A 22471-nucleotide genomic window follows, 5' to 3' on the forward strand; every position below is an offset into this window, starting at 1 on the left:
GCAGAAATATTTATGTATTAATTACCCGGGTGGTAAGTGGTATTACTTCTCACCAGCTCATGTTTTGATGGTGATATGGTGTGATGTGATTTTTTTTTTTTTTTTTTTTTTTAAGGTTTTTGACCCTGGTCCTGTGACTGCCAAAGTTTTTACATGACCCAGGTGAAATTATCATCTGGTACATTACTACCATGTCAGTGTTCTGGTATCCTGCCTGACATGCAAACTGACACAACTTGATTTATGGAATTGAGCTGGATCAGCACAACACAACTGCCTCACGACTCCTCCCTCTCTATTTCTCTCTCACGTACCCTTTCCTCTCTTTGTCCCTCCACTGCTTTCAGGAAAAATAATTTTTCCCCTTTCTCAGCTCTCTGACCCCTTGCACTAACCTGGATGAAAGTTAATGGGCCAGAATTAATCCCCACATAATGCAATTAAACTATACATTGACTATATTTCGAGTATGTCCTTGGGGAAGTTCTCCAATTTAATGGACTCTTAAAATGAAAGGGATGTTTCAGTTCACAAATGTGTAAAAAGGGGGAAAGGATTCATTCTTTTCACTCTTGAAGGTGACACAATAATCATGTTATTTTCAAATACCTTACGCCAAGCTTCAGGGATTAGGAATTGCACTTAACATGCAGTCACTTCCTGGAAGATAGCAGATATAATTATGTCACTTTCAAATCGTTCAGCATCAGTCATCACGTAAAAATCTGTGGGGAAGTGCGCTGATGGTGTTACTTCATTTCTAAGAAGTTGCATTAACAGTTTTCCCCCTATAGATTCCCCTACATTCTTCGGTCGTTAACGTAATCTCTTACTGGGATACTAAGATTACCTGCTCTTACATGTAAAATATTTACTTAACATGTTATTCAATTATGCAATATTAAAAGTGATTCCGTAATGAATTTTGAGAGCATAGCTAATAAAAATAGAGGATCAGAAGAGGTTTGTTTATTCAGTGTGTCTTTTGGTACAGTCACTTGCAAATTGTGCAGGACTGACTTAGTGCAACCAAAACAGGAAGAGCATTGCCTCAGACTGCTTGTTTGTAGACACATGAATGCACAGAGATGTACAGGGTAGACGCTGCTCTAGAATCCCTTTTCCTGTTTTTAAATTTATTACAGTTCAGAAATAACAAGTATAGCCGTATGACATCAATTGTAAGCAGTTAATGTTCAGAAACAGAGATAGACTAATGGAGTAGATTTAGTTCTAGCAGGTTAGACTTCTTTTGTTATCAGCATTTGATGCCAAACAAAACAATAAATTGTTGAATATAGACTATCCTCTTCAGCTACACAGCATCACGATAGTGAAACACTTGTTGAGTGAGAATCAGTCAATGTGAAGTGGGAGAGCACCATTTGGTGGACTGATTGACTGAAGTGAATTTGGCCACTGATTGACATGTTTTGAGCAACGTTGCTTGTAGCAGCTTTAAAAGGAGCTCACCACTCTACTCTTTCTCTGTGCAGGAGAAGCATCTGCCCTGCGAGACTATGCAGCCAACACCATGAATGAATTTTTGGGAATGTTCGGTTATGATGACCAGCAGGTAAGGGATGAGCTGACCAAGAAGATCAGCTTTGAGAAGCTCAAAGCCGCTACCTCAGACCCCTCATCCCTCAGCAGTGAGGAGGCCTCACGGCGTGCCCGCTTCTCAAAGTACGAAGAGTACATCCGTAAGCTAAAAGCCGGCGAGACCCTTCCTTGGCCCTTGCATGCTTCCCCACCAAAACCAGACGACCTCAACCCAAAACTGGCCCAAGACAAGAGCGCTACCATGCTCCAGACCTCTGGGTGCCTCCCAGGGGCCGAGGCACAGATCTACCCCGCCAGCCTGGACCACAAACAGCCAGGAGGACCTCAGCTGGGCACTTCTCAGCCACCGAATCCCTCTCACATCCAGAACATGGCGTCCCGAGCCTCCAAGTATGACTTCTTTATTCAGAAGCTGAAGATGGGTGAGAGTCTACAGCAGCAGAACGGCAATGCTTACAAGCGACCCTCCAAGTACGACCTCGAGAACGTCAAGTTTCTGCACCTCTTCAAGCCTGGTGAGGGCAACCCTGATATGGGCGGCTCCATAGCCTTCAAGACTTGCAAAGTGGGCCGCCCTTCGAAGTATGAAATCAGAACAATTCAGAAGCTGATGCCGGGAAATCCAGAGGCCTCACTGATGCCCAATGTCCTCGCTACAACACCAGGGAACCCAGGAGCTCCTGGTGTCCCCACCGTGGGCGCAGCTGGGGCCAGCATCGCCCCAGGGCTCACAATGGACCAGACAGGACAAATAAGCTTCAACGCCGCTGACTACCTGAAGTCCAGTTTTTCCAAGACTGACTCCATCACCACGGGCACTGTGTCCTCTGTTAAGTAAGTCTGCTCAAACATAATCATATGAAACTAGAAAGCATTTAGAGAGCACATACCTCCGCCAAGGCTACACAATGCTTTCGATTAGTTTAATCCGTTTTTAATCTGATTCAATCTGACATCAGATCAGTCGATTTTTAGATATTCACCTAACAAACAACAAAGAAACAGACAAACGGTGCTGAAAACAGAACGTTGGCAGAGTTAACAATAGGTTAATACAAAAATAAAAGGCAAGAGATGACAGCATTGCTTGTCATCCTCTCTCTTACTGGTAAACGTGAGATGCTTATTGACAACAAATATTGTATGACTGCGCAATTTAACTGCACCAAAACAATGCATACCTCTTAAAATCTGTTAATAAGAAGTATAACCTATCCATTAAAATTCCAATTTAAAGTTTATTGGTGGATTGAAAAGATCCCAAGTTCCTGTGGAACACCTTGGAGCCAATGTGAAGCTCACATACACTTAACTGCTACTGTGAGTCAGTTAGCCTAACGCAAAGGTAATTGCTACCTCTACAGCAGCCAACAGGAATGTAGTGTGAAATAGCGCATAGTGCCCAATAGATCCACGACATGATGAGTTGCGAAGGCACATGAAGTGTTTACTCGCTGTAGCACTCCGTGGAGACGGATTTAGCACAGTCATCGCAAAGTGACTGACTTCTTTCGTTTGGCTAGGGTGTAACAACTCTCCCTTTAATTACTTTGGAGCCATGACTAACCTCCCGGCGAGTCACAGGGGCCGACTCTACACCGCCTGACGAGTGCACTTTAAAGGAAGCAAACGAGGGGTTTGGGGAGCTAGCCTACAGTCGTGTGCACTACTAGTAGGAAACAGCTCCCAGAGTCTGTTTGATTGGTTTTGACCTTGTCTCTAGTTAGTCAAGACCTATCAAAGACACTGTTCAAGAGCCCTCTGGCACTTCTCCCTCAGGCTTTGGCCTTTGTCAGGTTGGGGCTCAGTGGAGCTGCAAGCTTGGATAACTGACCCAAGTCTGGTGCTTGTATACAGGGAGGAGAGGGGGGTGGGGGGGTGCTAGTGAGAATGTCTGGCAGTGCATCCTCCCCTCTGGGCCAGATTAACCTCAGGTCATCCCCCGTGTGGGGCTGCTCACATGAAGCTAAATGCCATTTCTGAGAGGGAGCAAGCAGAACCAATACTGTATTATGACTGCTGTCATTGCAACCAGCTTCATGATGGGAACCACATCACAGGTGACAAAAAGCACATGCCACTGTTATGTGATGAATCCCTCTTGATTTCCTATTTCTAATCAAATCTGATTAAGGGAAACTGATCGAGTTGGTCGATTCGTTTGATCCGTATGCATTTGAAGCTGCAGTGTTGTCCTACGTCATTGTTTGAACTGAGTTCAGACTGATCGGAGACAACTTGACATCAGCATTAGAGCTGAGGCCCTTAGAGAATACCAGAAAAGACCTTTTCAGAGCTTTCCTTCCACATCCACATTATCCAGTTTTGCATATGAGCACTCACCAAAATACCCCCATAAAAGATTAATGTCCCTTTGCTCCTGCATTTTGCCTTTCATTGGTTGGGAGACCATGCATCACAGTGTGTGCATTCCATCCCTGATTCATACGGCACATGAAAACGCTCTTATGCCACAAGTAAATGTATATTGATAGTCCAAAGTTTGGCAGCGGCTTGTAAGTAAATATTGTGTCAGTTTGTTTTTATTAATAAAACAGGCAGCCCGACCACACCATTAATCCTGTCTCTTTTGTGTTTGCTGTTGCATTAGGAATGGCCTGCCACCAGATAAACCCGCCAGCGACGACATCAACCTCTACCAGAAATATATTGCCAGGTATGCAAATCCCTCAATGTGCTACACCAATGAAAAAATATACCCAAAACTGAGATGAACCTTTTTTTTTTCTTTTCTTTTAATCCACTGATGGTGTGTTTTATTCAGTGATGTAACTAGATCTTAGACTGGTATGAGAATGTTCTGTGTGCAGTAAATTGATTAAGAAAAGACTCCAATTTATGTGCTGAGAGGAAGTAGAAAGATGAGGGATAATGAAAGTGAAATGGTTTGATGGTAGCTTACTGTAACTGGTTGAGTAAATGCTCACGGTGTGTATAGCACTAAAACATTGAGAACATGATTCTGAGCAACTATCTACTGTTAGCTGTGACTGACACAGAGAGGATATGAGCTTAGGCCGGGCTCTTCTCGAGTTCTGCTGCTTATTGTTGAACACGCAAGGAACTGACTGATCTAAAAAGTCTGTCATTCACACCAACAGAGACAAAAACATCAGGGGAGGGGAGGTATCTTGCTTTTCAATGGACACAGAACAATGTCCTCCATTCCGGATTCATTTTGAGCCGACACTAGAAAGGTGATTATCATTTGTTTGTTTATTCCGTTTAAAAAGAAAGAAAAACAGCATTTGAAAAGCCAAAGTGGCTTTGGCGTTAATGATTACTTCTCCAAGCCATAACATGAAGGGCACAAATCAAAGCCTTGGCACTGACAGACACACACACACACGTCCTCCCCTACACACAGACACACACACAAAACCCCTTCCTTGGACTGATTACATTTTGCAAGAAGATTTAATTAAGGAATTTTTAATGAGGCTTCTGCTGGCACTGCCAAGAACTGTTTTGATATTTGCGCTGCATAATGCATAAAATTTGTCTAAACATCTCGGCAGTTGATGCACGGGGAGGCTGCAGATAAGCCCAGATACAGTTTCAATTTCCGTGTTGGGGTTGGGAAAAAAAGAAAAAGGAACGAAGAGGAGGGAGGAAAAAAAAAAATGGAAAAGGAGGGCTAATAAAAAGGGCAAATGTAGCACCGAGAGGGGAGGTAGAGGCGGGGGAGGGTGCTCTTTGGAGCTAGGGCTAATGAGAGCACACTAACACTAAAAAACAGCTTTGTAAACGCGTTCGTACCCAATCCTTGTGAAAAGAGAAAAAAAAAAAGTTCTTCATCTCCTCACCACACTACAGTTTGATGTTTTAAAGAGCTTCCCTGGTCGTTTTTAGTTGCAGTTTTCACTCTTTAAATGCTTTCATGCACCCACTATTGCCGCGGCACTTTGATCTGTGTATCTCTATTGTAACTGGAGATGCGCTGCAATCTCTGTATCGTGGCGATATTAATATTTAATCTGCTGCTGAATAGCGGCGGCCCATTAGGCCCCCTCACGCGGCAAGTGGGAATTGTCCAGAGGCAAAGTGATACAGCTCTGGGCAATGAGGAGAAGGGTGGGCCATAGTCTCAAGGGGGCGGGGGGGGCTTTGTGTTCATGAGTGTAAATGTGTGTGTTGGTGTGTGGATGTATGCGAAAGAAGAGTATAGAAATCACTAATGGTCGGGACATATGTTGGCTTTAATGTGTGTTCACACGTAGTTCGACTTCTGGTTTTGTCTTTTCTAAAAGAGCCATCAAACCTTCCTAAAGCCCCTTCTAACGCAGTCACCATTCCCCCCCCCACACACACACACACACACACACACACACACACAACTTAAAAAGAGTAGTGGATATGCCGTTCAATTAGCTTAATGAACTCAGCAAAGTGATCTGTAAATGCAGCTCTGGGATAATCCTAACAAGGAAAAAAACAGAAAGAGAGATGGAAAAAATATTACTTAGCCCCCTTTTCCCCCTCTCCTCTGCTAGCAGATGGAGCTCTTGGCAGCAGCAGTGCAAATGTTTATTTGTGTGTTTTCACTGGTAATTGGAGGATTTTAACAGTCATCGTCGTCAGACTTATAATCACCACCGTAAAAGTGTCTGTACTGTAGAAAGCGTTGCCAGACTAAAATCTTATTATTTTTTTTTTGGAACTGGACTCCAGAGGAGAGAGTGAGAGGGTTTGGGGTGAAAAGTAGACGGAGCTGTTCCTCGATCTCAGGATACCTGACCCCTTTCCTCGCTAAAACTGTGGTTAACCTGAGAGAACTGTGCATTGATTTGACAAGGGGTTTTCACAGTGCTGAGAAATAAAGTAGTCATGGGCTTGCCGATTCCTTGAGTGGGTGTGTGTATGCGTGTCGGGGGAAAGGGTTTCAGTGTAATAAGTGTCTCTTACGGCTGCTTTGGAAATAAATGGAGCTAATTTGGCTGAAATTGGTGTGACAGACGGGTAAATTGTTGCAGCAGTGTGGAAAGCAGAAGTCAGTTTGAGGGTGTGAGCAGTGTTACTTTGAAGGTGACACGAGCGTAATGCTTTTGAGAACTCCTTTGTCTGTTGTTGTTTTTTTTGCTCTTCCTGGTATTTCAAATAATTTCTTCACTTATCATTCTTGATTCGCTGCTGATTATTTTCAAATCACACTGACATATTTCTGAGCTGCTTTGTCATTCGGCTCTTTCATCCCTTTCCCTGCTCTGTGTGGCTGTTCAAAATATGGAATTGTTGACATATGCAACTTGGTTTTCAGGTTCTCCGGAAGTCAGCACTGTGGACACGTGCACTGTGCCTACCAGTACAGAGAGCATTACCATTGCATGGACCCTGAGTGTAACTACCAGGTGAGCGTGAGTACTTTACAACTTTTTTTGAGCATCCCTCAAATACACATTTTCTCCTGTATGCTGCAAACTTTAGTTTAGAGTCTCACACAATGAGACGAAAGGTAAAAGTGCCACCCTCAAGTAGTGAGGGATGACGTTGCAAGGTTTACGGTAGGTGAATTGAAGCTAAGAATCTTCTCTTTATTCAGGACATGACAGAAGGGGATGGGGTGATCCTAGGACAGACAAACAGGATAATGTGGCATCTTTTCATTAGGGAGGTCACACCCAGCCAAAGTCTACGCAGATGAAAAGTGTGCTGGTCTTTTATCGCAAGGGTTATTGTAAATATGCCTCTTTTTTTTTTATCTATGTGATCTTTCTTCTAAAGACATCTGCCACTGACTAGGGGCCTGTCTTTAATCCCCTTCCACGTTATTAATCTCGTCCCGGTCCCAGGAGTTGTCATGTACGGCACAGGAAGGAGAAAAAAACACAAAGCAGATCATAATACAGGCCGTGTGTTTGCTGTAGCATATGGCCGGAGAGAGTTAGGCAAACACAGGAAGATTTGTCAAAGATGTCTAAAAATCCAAGCACAGCTAGAGCTGCGTGTGTTTTCCTTTCCTTACAATTTTCGGAATTAAGCCATCTTCATCTGTAATCTCCTTTGTCTGCTCCTGATCAAGAGATATTACTGCTTGATAAATATTGTTTATGTGGTGAAAAGCATTACAGATCTAAGCTTTCATTTTCTGCATGAATCCCACTTCACAGTCTGATGGGACACATTCTTGGAGGAATACAAAGGAAAAATCATTTCATGTCATTATTTAGAGTGTTAGTTCAGGTTATCATGGCAATTTCCACGGTCAAGTCCACATTTCTCTGTTGCTTGTGCGTTGCGTGGAAACACAGATATGCTTTGCAAGCCAGCTCTCTGGGATGTCAATACCCTGAAAAAAAAAAAAAAAAAGAAGAAGCAGGCAGTGACGAGCAGCCCCTTTCGAAGCGATAACTCATGAAATGTTACATGACACACACTCCTGGAATATTATCCCACTACCAGCCTGCGGGCTATTGGCTGAGTCTTAACATTCTCCTTTCATGGGCTTGTACATGAGGGAGAGTGTGCATCTTGCCACACTAGTGGGAATCCTAAAATAAATGTAGCAAGTGGCTCCCAACCTTCATCGCCACTCAACTGAAAATTAGATCTTTTTCCCAGTCAGCTCTCTCCATGGCCTATTTTGAACGGCTTGATGGATCGAATGTACCATGACCGCAGCTCAACTTATCTTCCGGTCGTCATTAACCATTAGATACCAGTGAGCCTGTGCTCGGGATCCTTCAGGAAAATTGTTCAAAAAGCGATGAATCCACTGCATTCATTAATTAGATTTAAAATCCTAATGAAGTGTTTGCTCCTACAGGAGTCAAACATCTCAGAACTATGCAGCGGGAAACAGGCCAAGAGCAAGAGAATGAACAGCTGTGTGAGATCTTAGCTTTTTACTTTTGCGGAGTGGAGCACATGACACAAAGCAATTACCCTACTTTGTACAGCAATTAGTTGCTTTTTAGAATAGTTCTTTCTGATATTTTCTCCCTCAACTGGAGATAAATATGGATTGAAGACGAACTGTCTCATTGATTTGCACTTCTCCTGTTACAGTTTCTGTAACATCAGCTTAAGCCCAATTACAGCAGATTTGGTTGCTGCAAGTCTCTGTGGAGTGACTTTTCTGTTTTTTCCCTTCCTGACTCCTAGGTGTGGGAGGGATTTTTTATTTATTAATTTTGTAATTTTAGAAGGCGGGTCTCTTAGCATATTCACTCATCATTACAGGCGAAGCCTGCACCAAAAGCGAGCGCAAAAGCTTTAATTAAAAATTGAATCATATCTCAGCGAATTGAAAGGGAAAACGTTTTTGGTTCACTTGTTTGTTTGTTTGTTTGTTTCTGTTGTCTTCGGTTTTCCCCTGTGCATGTCTGAGAAACCATCTGCATGGAACATAATTTTTCCAGAGACAGAAACATCAGAACTGTGATCTTGCATGTCAATTGATTCATCTTAATTAAAAAAAAAAAATACATTTCAGCAGAAGGGAAAAAAATCATGTAGAGACAGTGGGGGTATGGGGAACACACTTCATGTTCCATGTGGAAGCTTCTCCTGCGCTCAAAAAAGTCCCAGAGCCTTTGGTACTGCATTTGGATAGGACACAACTTTGAGATATGCAAAGTAAATCAATAACCACAGAACGCATCATCTTTAAAGACATCCTGGCCCTCTCCATTGCAGTCGGCACAGCCCTCCACAACTGCCAATTGGCTCCTGCTTGCTGCAGCTGCTGCTTCCACAGAGATAAAGTGACTTGTTGCTGATTCTATGACTGGTTTAAATAAACACCAACCTGTTGCCGCACATTTTCCCTCTCCCCTTTTGCAGAGGTTTACCAGTAAGCAGGATGTAATCAGGCACTACAACATGCACAAGAAGAGGGACAACTCTCTGCAGCATGGCTTCATGCGCTTCAGCCCTCTGGACGACTGCAGTGTCTACTACCATGGCTGCCACCTCAATGGAAAAAGCACCCATTACCACTGCATGCAGGTACACTACAAAGACTCACAGCTCCTCCTCCACCTACGCACATACCCACAATGAACCCACAAATACGTGCAGTAGGCACGAATGCACACAAACACGGAAACGGAAAACAATATCTGCAAATATGACCACACGTACTGAGGCATTACATACAGTACAAATAACCCACAACTCATCTTTGCATATAAAAAATGTGAAATATAATTCATCAATGAGTTTACATTCCAGAGCAAGACAATACAGGTGGTCGTCAGTAAACCACAGTCCATGTACAGTCTAAAGCCTGGTTCTGTATCCATTAAGAGCCGTAAAACAACTGTTTTCAGCCATGACATCGTTTCAGGATGGTTTTACGATATAGACGATGCCTGCGCCTGGAAAGTCAGGCCGCTCGTAACACGACTACAGGATGTTTGAGAGTCACACAGCTTACCTAAATCTGTGAAATGGAATTAGAGTTCCACACTTTTTCCATTTACACCAAAGTGTCTTTAAAGAGCGGTTTGGCAAAACGTGTCCTAAAGTAAACAATAGAAAATAAAAAAAATAAAAAAGGGAGAACACACGTGAGGCTTCTTGTGCTTTCCCCACCTCTTCGCTCTCTCGCTCCTTAATTGGCATGGATAAAATTCAGTAAGGTGTTTATATAAACTACACATTTTTCATCTTTTAGTACCAAGCAGCCAGTTGAAGATTATTCCCCCTTCTGGATTTGTTTAATTTTTTTCACATCTGCTTATTTTCAATGTGTCACTGTGCCGAGAGCTTTCTCACCGACGGGGCAGCAGCGCAGTGGAGGATGGCTTGAGATATATTCTCTTTTAAACCCCTCTAACGGCGTAATTGTTATTAGGACGTTTCAGCCCTTGTTTTAACAGTCCCTGAGAACCTGCAGATGTTGGCATCGGCTCTCTTGATTTACCGGGGAAAAGAAACAGAGTGGCATTTTTTTCATTGTTTGACTCAATATGGAGAAGTTGCCCGGTTTGTGTGCGGGTGAAAAGTGCCAGGGATGATATACAATTGCTGCTTTTAATTCAAACATTACCTGTTTTTTCCCCCCTCTGTTGGCTCTGAGGGCTCCTGAGTACCAGAACATTTTAAACTAAAGACCAAGACAGTCATCTACTCCCATCTGCTTTCCTCTGCCCCCTCCACCTCTCAAATTTGTTCTCAGAATTACAGTAAGTTCGTGGTGACTGCATTGTCACACACTAAAAGGCAGCTTTGCCAGGAAGGTACTGTAGTTTCATCTACTCGCTGTGACCACTGCCTCTTTCAGTCCCTTTTTTCTTTGTTCCAATTGTCACAATGACAAGATCGTTTCCAATTCACAGGTTTGAATTGAAACTTGTGAACATGAGAAAACAACCTGCTTCCACACATTTCTAGGCCACTAGCATTTTCTTAACCACACTGAGCTCTTTTCTCGATAGCGCGTACAGTATATCAGATCTCTTTAAAGCACTGCCTTTTAGTAGCTGGCTCTTTTAAAACCATTCTTGCAAACTGAAACTTTCATGTCCGCTTTGGGCCCAGATCTTGTTTTCGATTGTCATGCTTTTCTTTGCTTTGCAGGTGGGCTGCAGCAAGGTGTACACCAGCACCTCCGACGTCATGACCCATGAAAACTTCCATAAAAAGAATGCCCAGCTGATCAACGATGGCTTCCAGAGATTTCGTGCCACTGAGGACTGTGGCACAGTCGGCTGTCAATTCTACGGGCAGAAGACCACACACTTCCACTGCAGGTGAATATTGCAGGCCTAATGTATATGCTATATATATATATATATATATATATATATATATATATATATATATATATATAGCAATTTACACAAATACATAAGCCAACAGTAGAAAAAAACAAATATAGGCACATTCCTTTTTGAAAAACAAATAAATAATAGGCAGCATACGACTCACGACTAATGGCTCTCCTGTTTTTGTCCTGCAGCGTGAGGTTCTTTGAACATCATTGAATCACAGTTAGAAAAAAAAAAAAACATCAAGCTCTTAGTTTGAAGCACACAAACTATTATCAGTGGACATAGAGAATCACTCGGTTGATTCATCAAACTCCCTCCCTGGAATATATGCCTCTGGAAACGGTTGCAGGTGGCAATGTGGCAATGGCAGGCTGCTGTGTTACCAAACAGCCTCAGTTGTCATTCCTCCATTGTTAAGTATTTGAATCATGTGGGCCCTATCCATGAATCCCAACTGCACCAAGGTACTGAGGAGGCTATGTAGCTGAGCATCATATTGAATCATGTTTTCCCCTTTGTTTTCCATTCTCTTTTCAGGCGCCCAGGATGCACATTCACCTTCAAGAACAAGTGTGACATCGAGAAGCACAAGAGCTACCACATCAAGGATGATGCCTATGCCAAAGATGGCTTCAAGAAGTTCTACAAGTATGAGGAGTGCAAGTACGAGGGCTGCGTCTACAGCAAAGCCACCAACCACTTCCATTGCATCCGCTCGGGCTGCGGCTTCACCTTTACCTCCACTAGCCAGATGACCTCTCACAAGCGCAAACACGAGCGCCGGCACATCCGCTCCTCTGGTGTCATGGGCCTCTCTTCCGCCTACCTGACGCCAAAGGATGAGCCGGAGGAGTCCAGCAACGACGACCTGATGGACTTCTCGACCATCAGCAGCAAGAACTCCAGCTTGAGTGCCTCGCCCACCACCCAGCAGTCCGCCTCTGTATCGCATCTGTTGGCCACGCCCACCACCGCTGTCTCCTCCTCCTCTACATTGGGCCATGCCCTCAAACTCACGTCCTCGCTGCCCAGTGCGGGCCAGCGTATGTCCAGCCTGCTGTCCCAGGCCCTGCCCAGCAACATGCCAGTGGCCCTTGCTCTTTCCAACAGTGCCATGGGCGGCTCCAACCCGTTCTTCCCCCTCATCCCGAGGATGCCTCTCCAACCACCTCCGCCGGCCGCTAGCCTGATATCGGCTGTATCTTCTGGGGCTCACTCCATGCCCACCGACTCACTGACCCAAGGTTGCTCCACAGTGGGTGCAGACGGAGCCATGGCCTCTACACCAACATCCTTCGCCACCTCCTCCATCATGGAGAAGATCTCGGCAAGCAAAGGTCTGATATCCCCCATGATGGCCAGACTGGCAGCTGCTGCCCTGAAGCCCTCCAACAACCTCCACACAGGTCAGTCCCTCCACAAAAAGTCATCATTTTTGTGATCATAGTGTCATCATTGTGTGTAATTTTTGTGGTTACTCACAATGGAAGATAGAAGTTTGAACTCAAACTAAATCTCCAACAATGTTGATGATCAAATAATTGTTTGGTCATATATTTAGCAAACATATTTGTTTGGTCCAGCTTAACAAATATTTAGATTTTGTGCTTTACAATATTGTAAATGTGGACTGGTGGACAGACAAAACAAGCGATTTGAAGACCACTGTCAATAATTGATTAATCTAAAAATAACTGACAGATTAATTCAGCCCCGTTAATATTTCCTTTCCCTGACATTGTAACTAAACCAGCTTAACACACTTGCAAATTATAAAACCATGAATAAATTGGTAGTCAGTTGTAAAGGTTAACTTTGCTTGTTACTCTATTTATAGACAAGGTTATTGAAATATATGACAAACAATAACCTTTTGAGCTATATCAGTGTTCAAAGAGAATAGACTCCATGTAGACTAAAAGCCACATCCTTTTTCTGTGTGTGGACTTCTCTGCGCTCCAGCCAGAGCACACAGTGCACTCAGAGGTCACTTCTATCACTATACCACGGTGGAGAGAAAGGCAGAAAAACTGCCGCTTTCAGGCTTAAAGGGGCATACTGGAGGCATAGTCCTCTGCTCTGGGCTTGTTATTGTGTTGATCGTTTGTTAGATACCCACAATCCATTTGGAGATAAATGCGCTGACAGGGGAGAGTAGAGCCTGTAAAAGTCTCTTATGATGTTCAGAGTGGGGGCTCCTGGGGCTTGTGTCGAACATGTTTCCTCATCATTGGTCTCTTATCTATGTCTGCGCCCGTTCCAAGCAAATGGAGGTGGAATGAAATTAAGATCAGAAATTGCAAGAACAAAAAAAAAAAAAAAGTTGTTTTTTTTTCTTTTTTTTTTTCTTATCCTCTATGCAAACCGATAAAAAAACTGAAATCGTTCAGGCAGAAATGACTCAATGCACCAGAGCTGAGAAAGGGGCTTTTTTTTTCACTGTCAGAAGAACTCAGACACACTTGCATGCATCAGCAAAGAAACAATTTTTTGAATTTCAAGAAACCTTCTGTTCCCACAAAAACATGTCAATACCTGTTTAGCATAAACACAATTCACATAAATTTTGGAGGTAATTGCCTTGTCTATGTTTATCATATTGCTTTAAACAAAGCTTCTGAAAAGGAAAATTAAGTTAAAGCATTAAATTGATAATACACTGCAGAGCGCAATCTCGCAATCCGGTAGCAGTGGGGCCTCCGGTGCTGAGCCTGAGCAGGTGGGGTGCGGATTGTAAATCGGGGCAGCAAGGGGGAGCGTCTCCGGATGTTGGGACTGGGAAGGATTACAATTCCTGGTGGTGTTCCTGGAGCAGGACAGGCCCTGTGAGAGAGATGGGGCAGCTGCTCCGGGGAGCCGGGCTGAGCCCGGGCTGTCAGGCGGAGCTCCACCTCTGGGCTTCCAGCAGGTAGTCTGAACACTGGGAAGGCCCCCACTGAGGGTGGGGCTTCCACAGATGGTGCCTTCACCACCCCTCTCGTTGTCTTACCGAGAGGCTGCGTGTCAGATCTCTATGCTTGATAACAAAGCTGTTTTGAAAATAATCTCACATACTTTATGGTAAAAGTTAAGCGTATAGATACAGGATGGAGGATCAGCTTCGGTTTTGTTTCTCATATTTGCTTCATAAAATGTGTGAACAGGACATTTAGGGCTAAAATGAGGAGGAAGTGGTTTGTACTTCTCTGTTAAAAAGGTGTGAGAAAAGTCAGTGTTTGTGGCTATTTTTCACAGTATTTATGTTTTCATGGGGGTTGTGAAACTTCACTTCTTTTGTGGTGAATTGTGTATTTTTTCCTGTTTCTGCTTTCAGTATTTTTTTTGTATTAATGTTCCGCTCTAATTTACCCCTAAGTGTTTTTCCCAGAGATTCAAGCATCTGAAGGGTTTACTAATTAGACACACAGTACAAATGATCTTTCACAAGCTCTGTATCTTATCCGGAGTAATTACACGGTGGTACATAATTCCTGGATAATTTCCAGAAAGAAGCTGCTTCGAGTCATACTCATTTGTTCTCCCTCTTTGGGAAGTGAATAGAAAAAAAAATTACTTCACGATGTGCAGCAGAAGAAGAGACTTCTACATTGTAATCCACCTCAAAAAGCAAATGCAGCCTTTGATATAGTAAAGGAATGCTTTAATCTGCCTGATGATCTTGTAAAGATCATATAGTGAGAGGCTGCTCTTGATATAATGTGCTCTCATTTGGTCTGAGAGTTGATTTGATTGTCAATGACAAGGCAGGATCTGTCTGGTTAATTTTGGGTGTACTTTTTCAAATTGGGGCTCAGGAAGGAGCATTGGACGTAGACTTGGTGAGCATTCAGTGACCACAAACCACCGATTTCCTTTAGCTCCACCCCAACTCCACCTCCAGCCCCTCTAACCTCAGCCATTGTCAAACTGAACTGATACTGACACTTCCCCATCTCCCAGCTTTCAGCTGACAAGGCCCAAGACTGACTTTTCTACTCCTATTCTGCCTGATATGTCTCTGGGTCATTTTGTGGCAGGGGAGGGGACTCTGGTCGGCTTCCCCCTTACGTAGGCTCGTCTTGTTTCCTCCCCAGCGAGAAAAGGAGAGAAGCCTCACCAGGCTGAGGGCCAAGGGCACACACTTGGTTGCCCATGACCTTGCCTGTCACTATCCCTCAGCACCAGCCCTGATTCCTAAACAACAGATTTCTTACCAAACCAATCACGGCCGCTGGTGCTCCTCAGTCTTAAAGTGTCTGAGAGACTACATCAGGGTCACCCCCCTCCCGCACACATTTCTTTTAAAAATAAAACACCACTTATTGTCTACCAAAAAGCCCAGCTTTCTCTGTGTAGCCCCGGGACAAATTAATATTTCAATCCCTTGGGGATCGGGGGGGGTGGGGCAGAATTCACCTTCCTGTCAGCATTTCTACCCCATGTCGTCCCCTGGTCTTTATTTATTTCATTTCAGCACTCCTGTCCCTGCTCACATCATCCACTGAATACCTATTTGGAGGAGAATTTGATCAAGAGGTCATGCTATTTGAACCAATCTGATTGGCTGTCAGCTCCAATCTGACCGACATAGCACCCCTGTTCCTTGTGGGTACGCTCAGTGGCATTGGCTGCTGCCCGTTGTCAGGCCAACAAGCAGCCTGGGAAGGTGGGAAGGTGGGGGTGTATGTGTGTGTGTGTGTGTGTGTGTGTGTGTGTGTGTGTGTGTGTGTGTGTGTGTGTGTGTGTGTGGTCGGCCAATCTGAGACTGCCACTTTCCCTCAGCATTAGCATCTCACTTAATGACCAGTTAAGAGGCAGCCTGGCAAATGAGTTGTGACAAGTGCTGCAGAAAAAGGAGTCTTTTTCCCTCATATCTCCCGCCTCTCAATCACCATTTAAAAGGCTTGACGGCCTGACATAATTTCGCAATAATTATCACTCGGAGTATTCTTTTCGGGCCAGGACAGAAGTCAGATTGGATCTCATCATAGGGTAATAATGCTGACCAACAATAACTTTGTTGTCACTTCTCTCATCTGCATATCTGGCTTGATCCTCAGGGAATGGGCAGCCGGCTTCAGCAAGCCAGTTCAATCTGGTTCAAGTGAAGCAGGAGCCAATGGACGTCAACACCGGGGCCACCCAAGACTCCACGCAGGAGCACAGCCTGGACCTGAGCAAGAAAGACCACAGGTACACGGCTGCCCGGTACATAAAGGGTTAATGCTATATGAAAAATGTTTATTCAACTAATATACTACAAAAATATATGAACAAGGAACTAAGGTTTCTACAGTCTCGGTAGCCAGGGTTATGTTCGCAATTATTTATCAAAAATATCCTGTTTATACATGTGCATACATTTATAAAACCATCAACATATTTCTCCATTTTTTTGTGTGAGAAGGATGTTTGTATAAACCGTCAACTCCAATCTTCCCTTCAACTCACACTATATCTTATTTTATAAGAAGACAGCATTTTTCTTCTTCATTATACAGGCACACCTTGTGTGATAAATAGTAATATTTACTGTTCTCATGCAAATCTTGACTAAACATTGTTCATTTTCCTTGTTCCAGTAATGAATCAAACGGACACCCTGTACCAGGGAATACATCTCTTTTATCCTCGCTTATGAATAAGGTAAGATCCATCCATCAAACGCCTTTCATCCCAAGACAAATTAGCGGGACGCGGAGGGGCCTGTTTTTTTTTTTTAATGTTTCACCGCTAATAAGATGAGTTTGTATCATTTAAATTTTCCAGCCATTTTTCATACAGTGTAATTTTCACTGCACCTCTCACAAATTAATATAATGAAGCAGTAGCTGGGTGCCATGCCAGATATATAGAGATGTTTGTTTTTTGATGAGCTGTTTTGAACCCGCCGTCCATTTTTTCTCCTCCTTTATACTTTTTCTTCCCCCCGCCTCGCTCTACATTTATTTATAGACTTTGTAAATTATTTGATTAAAAAGTCAGGGGAGAAAAAAACAACAGGAAGGCGCTGCCCTCATTTTTTACCAGGTCTAAATGTTAGCGTATGGAAATTTAAAGGTGTATTTTTTTTGGGGGGGTGAAGATTAAAATGGACATCGTCTTAATCATACATCTCATCTGATTTATACAAATGGACCAGGTGGTTTCCATCATATTGATGATGTAATAAGGGATCGGTCTTTTTTCTTTTTTTTTTTACCCTTGCCAACTGGTAAATACCCCTCCCTCCCCTCCACACACAGACACACGCGTCGCCTAGTTGCTCTCCTCAAAGCAGCCATTAAACCCAGACAGTGGAGGGGCTTGAAGATCTGTTGTCCAACAGCTCCTTGTGTCATGGCAGCTTTCGGGGGGGGGGGGGGTTTGATTCGAGCCACCGCAGCACATAAAAGGGTTAACAGTTGCTCCCAGAGGACACTTGGCAAACACGTTTGGCCTGCACTCAAGCAAAAGCCTAGATGTTTGTAAATCTGGCTGTGCTTTTTTTTTGCTTCGCCAAAACCATTTGTGTGTGTAAACTCTCACACTCACTAACATATGCAAGTGCCCGGTTTCCCGTATGTTCCGCTAACCCAGCAGCGGGTTGTTTTTGTGCTATGTGTTTTGTAGATGTCACAGGTGAACCCTGCCCTGTTCAATGCCATGAACCTGAAGACAGAGCTGGAGGCCGGCCAGGGAGGCAACACCTCGGAGGCAGCACAGTATCTGAACAGAGTGCTGAAGAGGCCGCTGCCAGAAAAATCCGCTGAGATCTGGAGGACATACCTCCGCAGGTATAATACATGGAGGAGGTACAAAGAGTCGCTGTAGATAGACTTGACTCATTTGTTTTGAAAGCGAGAATACAGTCAGAGTGTTTAAAAGCACTGTGCAGAGAAGGACTTTTTTCTGTCAATATAATTCCTCACATACTGCATCACTGAAAACCCCCTAAAATACAAAGAATCTGGTCTTGCAGGAATTTGTAATGACTTACAGTACAAAGGACTTACAGCATTTACCGTCAGATCACAAGTCGAACCAGCTGTTTGTCGATGTTCTGGGAAGGCGGAAAAAAATGACAGTCTTCATTATCTGTCTGTGTTAAAGGTTTGACACCGACGACTTCTGTGAGGCTCAGTGTGACTTCCTACAGAAAGTGCACTTTCACTGCATGGTAGAGGACTGCGGCGCACTCTTCAGTACTGTGGATGGGGCCATAAAACATGCTAAGTGAGTGTTCCGCTGGTTCATAATCTGAAAATACTCCCTTTCCACCGTTTTAGCTTTTGGCTTTATTGATCAACATAAAAAAATGAGCTTCCGTCTCGTTTCTCAGCTTCCACCTCCGTGCCACCTTGAACGTGAAGTCAGAGCCTCAGTTCGGTGAGGGCAAGGACTCTGGTGAGGGGGCCTCGCTGCAGCCCGCTGCCCCCGTCTCTATGGCCAACAACCCCTCCATGGATGTGGCACACCTCACCTCCTCTGGTGGCTACAGCTCCCCACCTCCCGCCCTGCTGGCCTGGAAGCAGCTGACTGGCAGCATCCCTCAGATGCCGGCCTCGATGCCCAACTTGCCAGCCAACTCCCTTCTGGCCACCACCTCTCTGGAGAATGCAAAACCCCAAGTCAAACCTGGTTTCCTGCAGTTTCAGGAAAAGTAGGAAAAACATTTATCTTCTTCTTTGTTACATTAACAGTACAGTATGTTTATTCGACCATAAACTGCATTTTCCGTTTTTTTTATTTATCCAGTGATCCCTGTTTGGCTACTGACTGCAAGTACAGCAACAAGTTCCACTTCCACTGCTTGTTTGGGAATTGCAAGTATGTGTGTAAGACGTCTGGCAAGGCCGAGTCCCACTGTTTGGACCACATCAACCCCAACAACAACCTGATCAACGTTCGTGACCAGTTTGCCTACTTCTCTCTCCAGTGTCTCTGTCCCAACCAGGTGAGTGAGGCTTGATAACTGAGCCAGGAGCTGAATCACCTACTGTCATCTCCCGGGGGTTTCTAAGCATGAAGTATGCTATCTATTAGACCGGTATTTGAGGTTATTTGACTCAAGGCTTTCACAACCGTCGCTCCCCGTCTTCCATCTCTGCTGAAAAAGACAGTCGACTCACCCCAGTAATGCCTGTTTATATGTCAATGATGTCATTTTGACTGCCGCATTCTCCTCTCAGAAAAGGCCAATTTAGCTGATATTACCCAATAAATCATTGTCACTTGCACAGTAAACAAGGCTGTCTGGAATAGGGCAAAAATCAGGGGAATGCTTCGCAAATGAAACCTAAATGGCAGCCCCTGCCTGCTCTCATGAGCCCGTATTTGGAAAACCATTTAAATGAATTCATTAATGTGTCGAAAATCACCCCTCTCACAAAAAGTCCCCCCCCTCCCTAACCCTCCCCCTCATTCTCCTCCTCCTCCCTCCTCCGCCCCTAAGTCTGCATCTCCTGAACTGAGCTGATCATATTTGGACCAGTCCTTTGGGATCTGGGCCTCACAAACAGATGGTGGTGTACAGACATGTTCGAAAGGAGGGGTGTTTGTGAAAAGCCTGAAAAAAAAGCCATCTTGCTTAGAAATGTGGAATGTTCCAAATGAGCAGAAAAAAAAGGGCTGTGAAGTGTTTGTTTATGTTTTTGGAGAAACTGTGGGTAGTGTTCACTTTAACTTGGCACACAAAGAAAGATCAAGTCAAGCTTTCAAACATATTTAACTCATGAAATTGGAAACTCTGTGTTTCATCTGCAGCACTGCGAGTTCAGAATGAGGGGCCACTATCACTGTCTGCGGCCTGGCTGCAGCTTTGTCACTAACATCACCACCAAGCTGCCATGGCATGTCAAGAAGCACGAAAAGGCAGAACGCCGCGCCGCCAATGGCTTCAAATATTTCACCAAGAGAGAGGAGTGTGGGAGGCTGGGTAAGAAAAAACACATCTGATATGATTTAAGTTGAGTAGAAGTTTTGGCCTGCCCTCACTTTTTCTCACACTCCAGCTTTTTATTAATATTCTACCTGGAGCACAGTGTGGATTAAAAGTTTTAAATTGAGAAAGACGTAAATGGATTTTTGGTGGCTGTTGCAGGAGGATATATTACCTGTGTTTACAAAAGGGAGAGAGACCAGTGTCGGCAAACACAGTGTCATGCTATGTGAGTTGATAAAGAGGCATGAAAGAAGTCTGCCTCACAGGTTTTGTTGCTGTGTTTTGCATATCCACAACGGCACCTCATGTCCCAAAGGTAGTCTCGCCTTTACTATATGAGCAATACCGTCGAGGGGGGGGGGCAATCACATCCAGGTTGTTTTCTTCTTCCTTTTGCCCCTGTCAGAAATGAGCAATTAGGTTTGTGTTTGTTAATTATCCGGCTTGTCTGGTTTAGCCTGTTTGTGTTCTGAAGCTGCGCCTCACAGCCACCGCTGCCATCACACAGAAATGAATTAAAAGTGATCTGTTTTTTTCAGGCGGTTACACAAGCTTTTCAGAACGCAGAGACAAAGCAAACAAATACAGGCCCTAAACAGCTGTTTTTTGTCCCCAGCCTGATCTGCCAACGGTATTGTCTGGGCTGTGGGAAACACAGAGAGGATTACCATCGCTAGCACTCCTGTCATAAAGAATTGATGGGTTGCCAGTATCCATGGCAGCGACATTAAACTGAACATCGCTGATGATGTTACCTGGTTTCCGTCTCACAAAAGGCCCTCCGTGTCACGGGGGTTACTGTTATTTGCACAACTTTGCGTGTTTAAAACGTTGTGTGTGCCAAAGCTATTTGATGACACAGACGTGTTGTGCTCTTAAACTGGGTGCCATGGTTACTGACATGCTAGCACATGCCCAGCATGTTACTCTTTCAATTATTTCTGCCTGCTTTTATATAATGGTATTTGATTAACAGGCACAAAACGGAACATTCATTTAATTTGAAATCATAAAGCAATTAGAGCCACACTGGTTAAAACACTAGAAAAGAACAGAAGAATATGAAGCACACAGCAGCACAACGGAGGACAAAAGGGAAAATGACAATGGAGATACTTTGAAAAATGAATTTAATATGGTAATAATTGTATATTTACTTTGGTTTGCAGGGGTGTGTGCATTATTGGCCCACAGAAAATGAGAATTTATTTATGTAAATTCCTAATTGAATAAAGCATGTCAGTGTAATAAAAGAGCTCCACAGGTTTAGTGCACAGAAGCCTTGACTTGCTCAGTGTGACACCGGAGTGATCTAATATTCCTCCTACATGTACACTCCCAAACACTTTGAAACCGATCCCTCTTTTGTCGGAGCTATATCATGAAATTAAAAAAAAAAACTAAAAATATTTCACTTTGTGTTTGATCTAATCATAACACCGTCGCACTGATAATATTGCATTTAGCACAGTTGCTGTTCTCAGACGTCTCACGATGAACCAAAGATGAATCCATCTGCAAATGGAGAGTTTAACAACTGTTACTGGTTTCTCTCTTCAGGTTGTAAGTATAACCAAGTCAACAGCCACTTCCACTGCATCCGCGAGGGTTGCCAGTTCTCCTTCCTGCTCAAGCACCAGATGACCTCACATGCACGCAAACACATGAGGCGGATGCTAGGGAAGAACTTCGACCGAGTCCCATCCCAGGTACGTTCGCAAACAATTGAAAAGTGTAATTGACTGAAAATACAAGCTGAACACCTCAGTGAACTGAAACAGAAGTGATATATTGAAACATATTCAAACAAAGCCAAGTACCTCACACGCCCTCTGACTGAGTAATTCAATGGGGAAGGTATTGTGCTTATTTATAGAGTGCAGATGTTTAGATGTATTATCCTATTGTCAAAGCCCATCGATTTTGATTTTGCCAGTTTTCAATTGAAATTGAAATGTCATGTTCCCACAAAAACATACTGTAGTTGTTGTTTCTGTTGTAAGAAGTGAAAAGGAATATGCAAATGAGCTGCTAAGAAGTGTTTTACTGCAAAAGGTAGAACAGACTTTCACTGTGAATATTTTTTTAAATCTTTTTTAATTTGTTTTGGGTTTCAGCTCAACAATAATTTGTTGGTATTCAAAGTCTACAAGACTTATGTAGCTAGTTTGGTTGGTTTTGGCGTTTATTATGAGTCAGATTCTGAAAACTTAAGTTCATTTGGTGCAAAACAGAAAGTACCGGTCGTATCCTGTTATACCAGTCAGTT

The 22471-nt window shown here is 43.7% G+C and overlaps 1 protein-coding gene across 5 annotated transcripts in view; it reads left to right on the top strand.

The window, feature by feature from the left end:
* Window positions 1-22471, top strand: part of casz1 (castor zinc finger 1) — a 76293-nt gene that overhangs the window by 47274 nt on the left and 6548 nt on the right. For 3 of the 5 annotated variants that reach the window (XM_068732534.1, XM_068732532.1, XM_068732535.1), the window contains exons 3-16: window positions 1497-2397; window positions 4175-4240; window positions 6842-6938; window positions 9367-9531; window positions 11107-11279; window positions 11838-12706; window positions 16340-16472; window positions 16862-16925; window positions 17892-18055; window positions 18372-18494; window positions 18601-18921; window positions 19017-19215; window positions 20025-20196; window positions 21763-21911. In XM_068732534.1, the coding sequence (XP_068588635.1) occupies window positions 1497-2397; window positions 4175-4240; window positions 6842-6938; window positions 9367-9531; window positions 11107-11279; window positions 11838-12706; window positions 16340-16472; window positions 16862-16925; window positions 17892-18055; window positions 18372-18494; window positions 18601-18921; window positions 19017-19215; window positions 20025-20196; window positions 21763-21911 (3596 nt within the window). The remainder of the gene's footprint in view (window positions 1-1496; window positions 2398-4174; window positions 4241-6841; window positions 6939-9366; window positions 9532-11106; window positions 11280-11837; window positions 12707-16339; window positions 16473-16861; window positions 16926-17891; window positions 18056-18371; window positions 18495-18600; window positions 18922-19016; window positions 19216-20024; window positions 20197-21762; window positions 21912-22471) is intronic. The other 2 variants (XM_068732533.1, XM_068732536.1) reach the window with 1 other exon arrangement.

Source organism: Cebidichthys violaceus, unplaced genomic scaffold, assembly GCF_023349555.1.
Source record: "Cebidichthys violaceus isolate CVI_PGR_0920_01 unplaced genomic scaffold, fCebVio1.0.p SCAF_6, whole genome shotgun sequence".
Taxonomy (NCBI): domain Eukaryota; kingdom Metazoa; phylum Chordata; class Actinopteri; order Perciformes; family Stichaeidae; genus Cebidichthys; species Cebidichthys violaceus.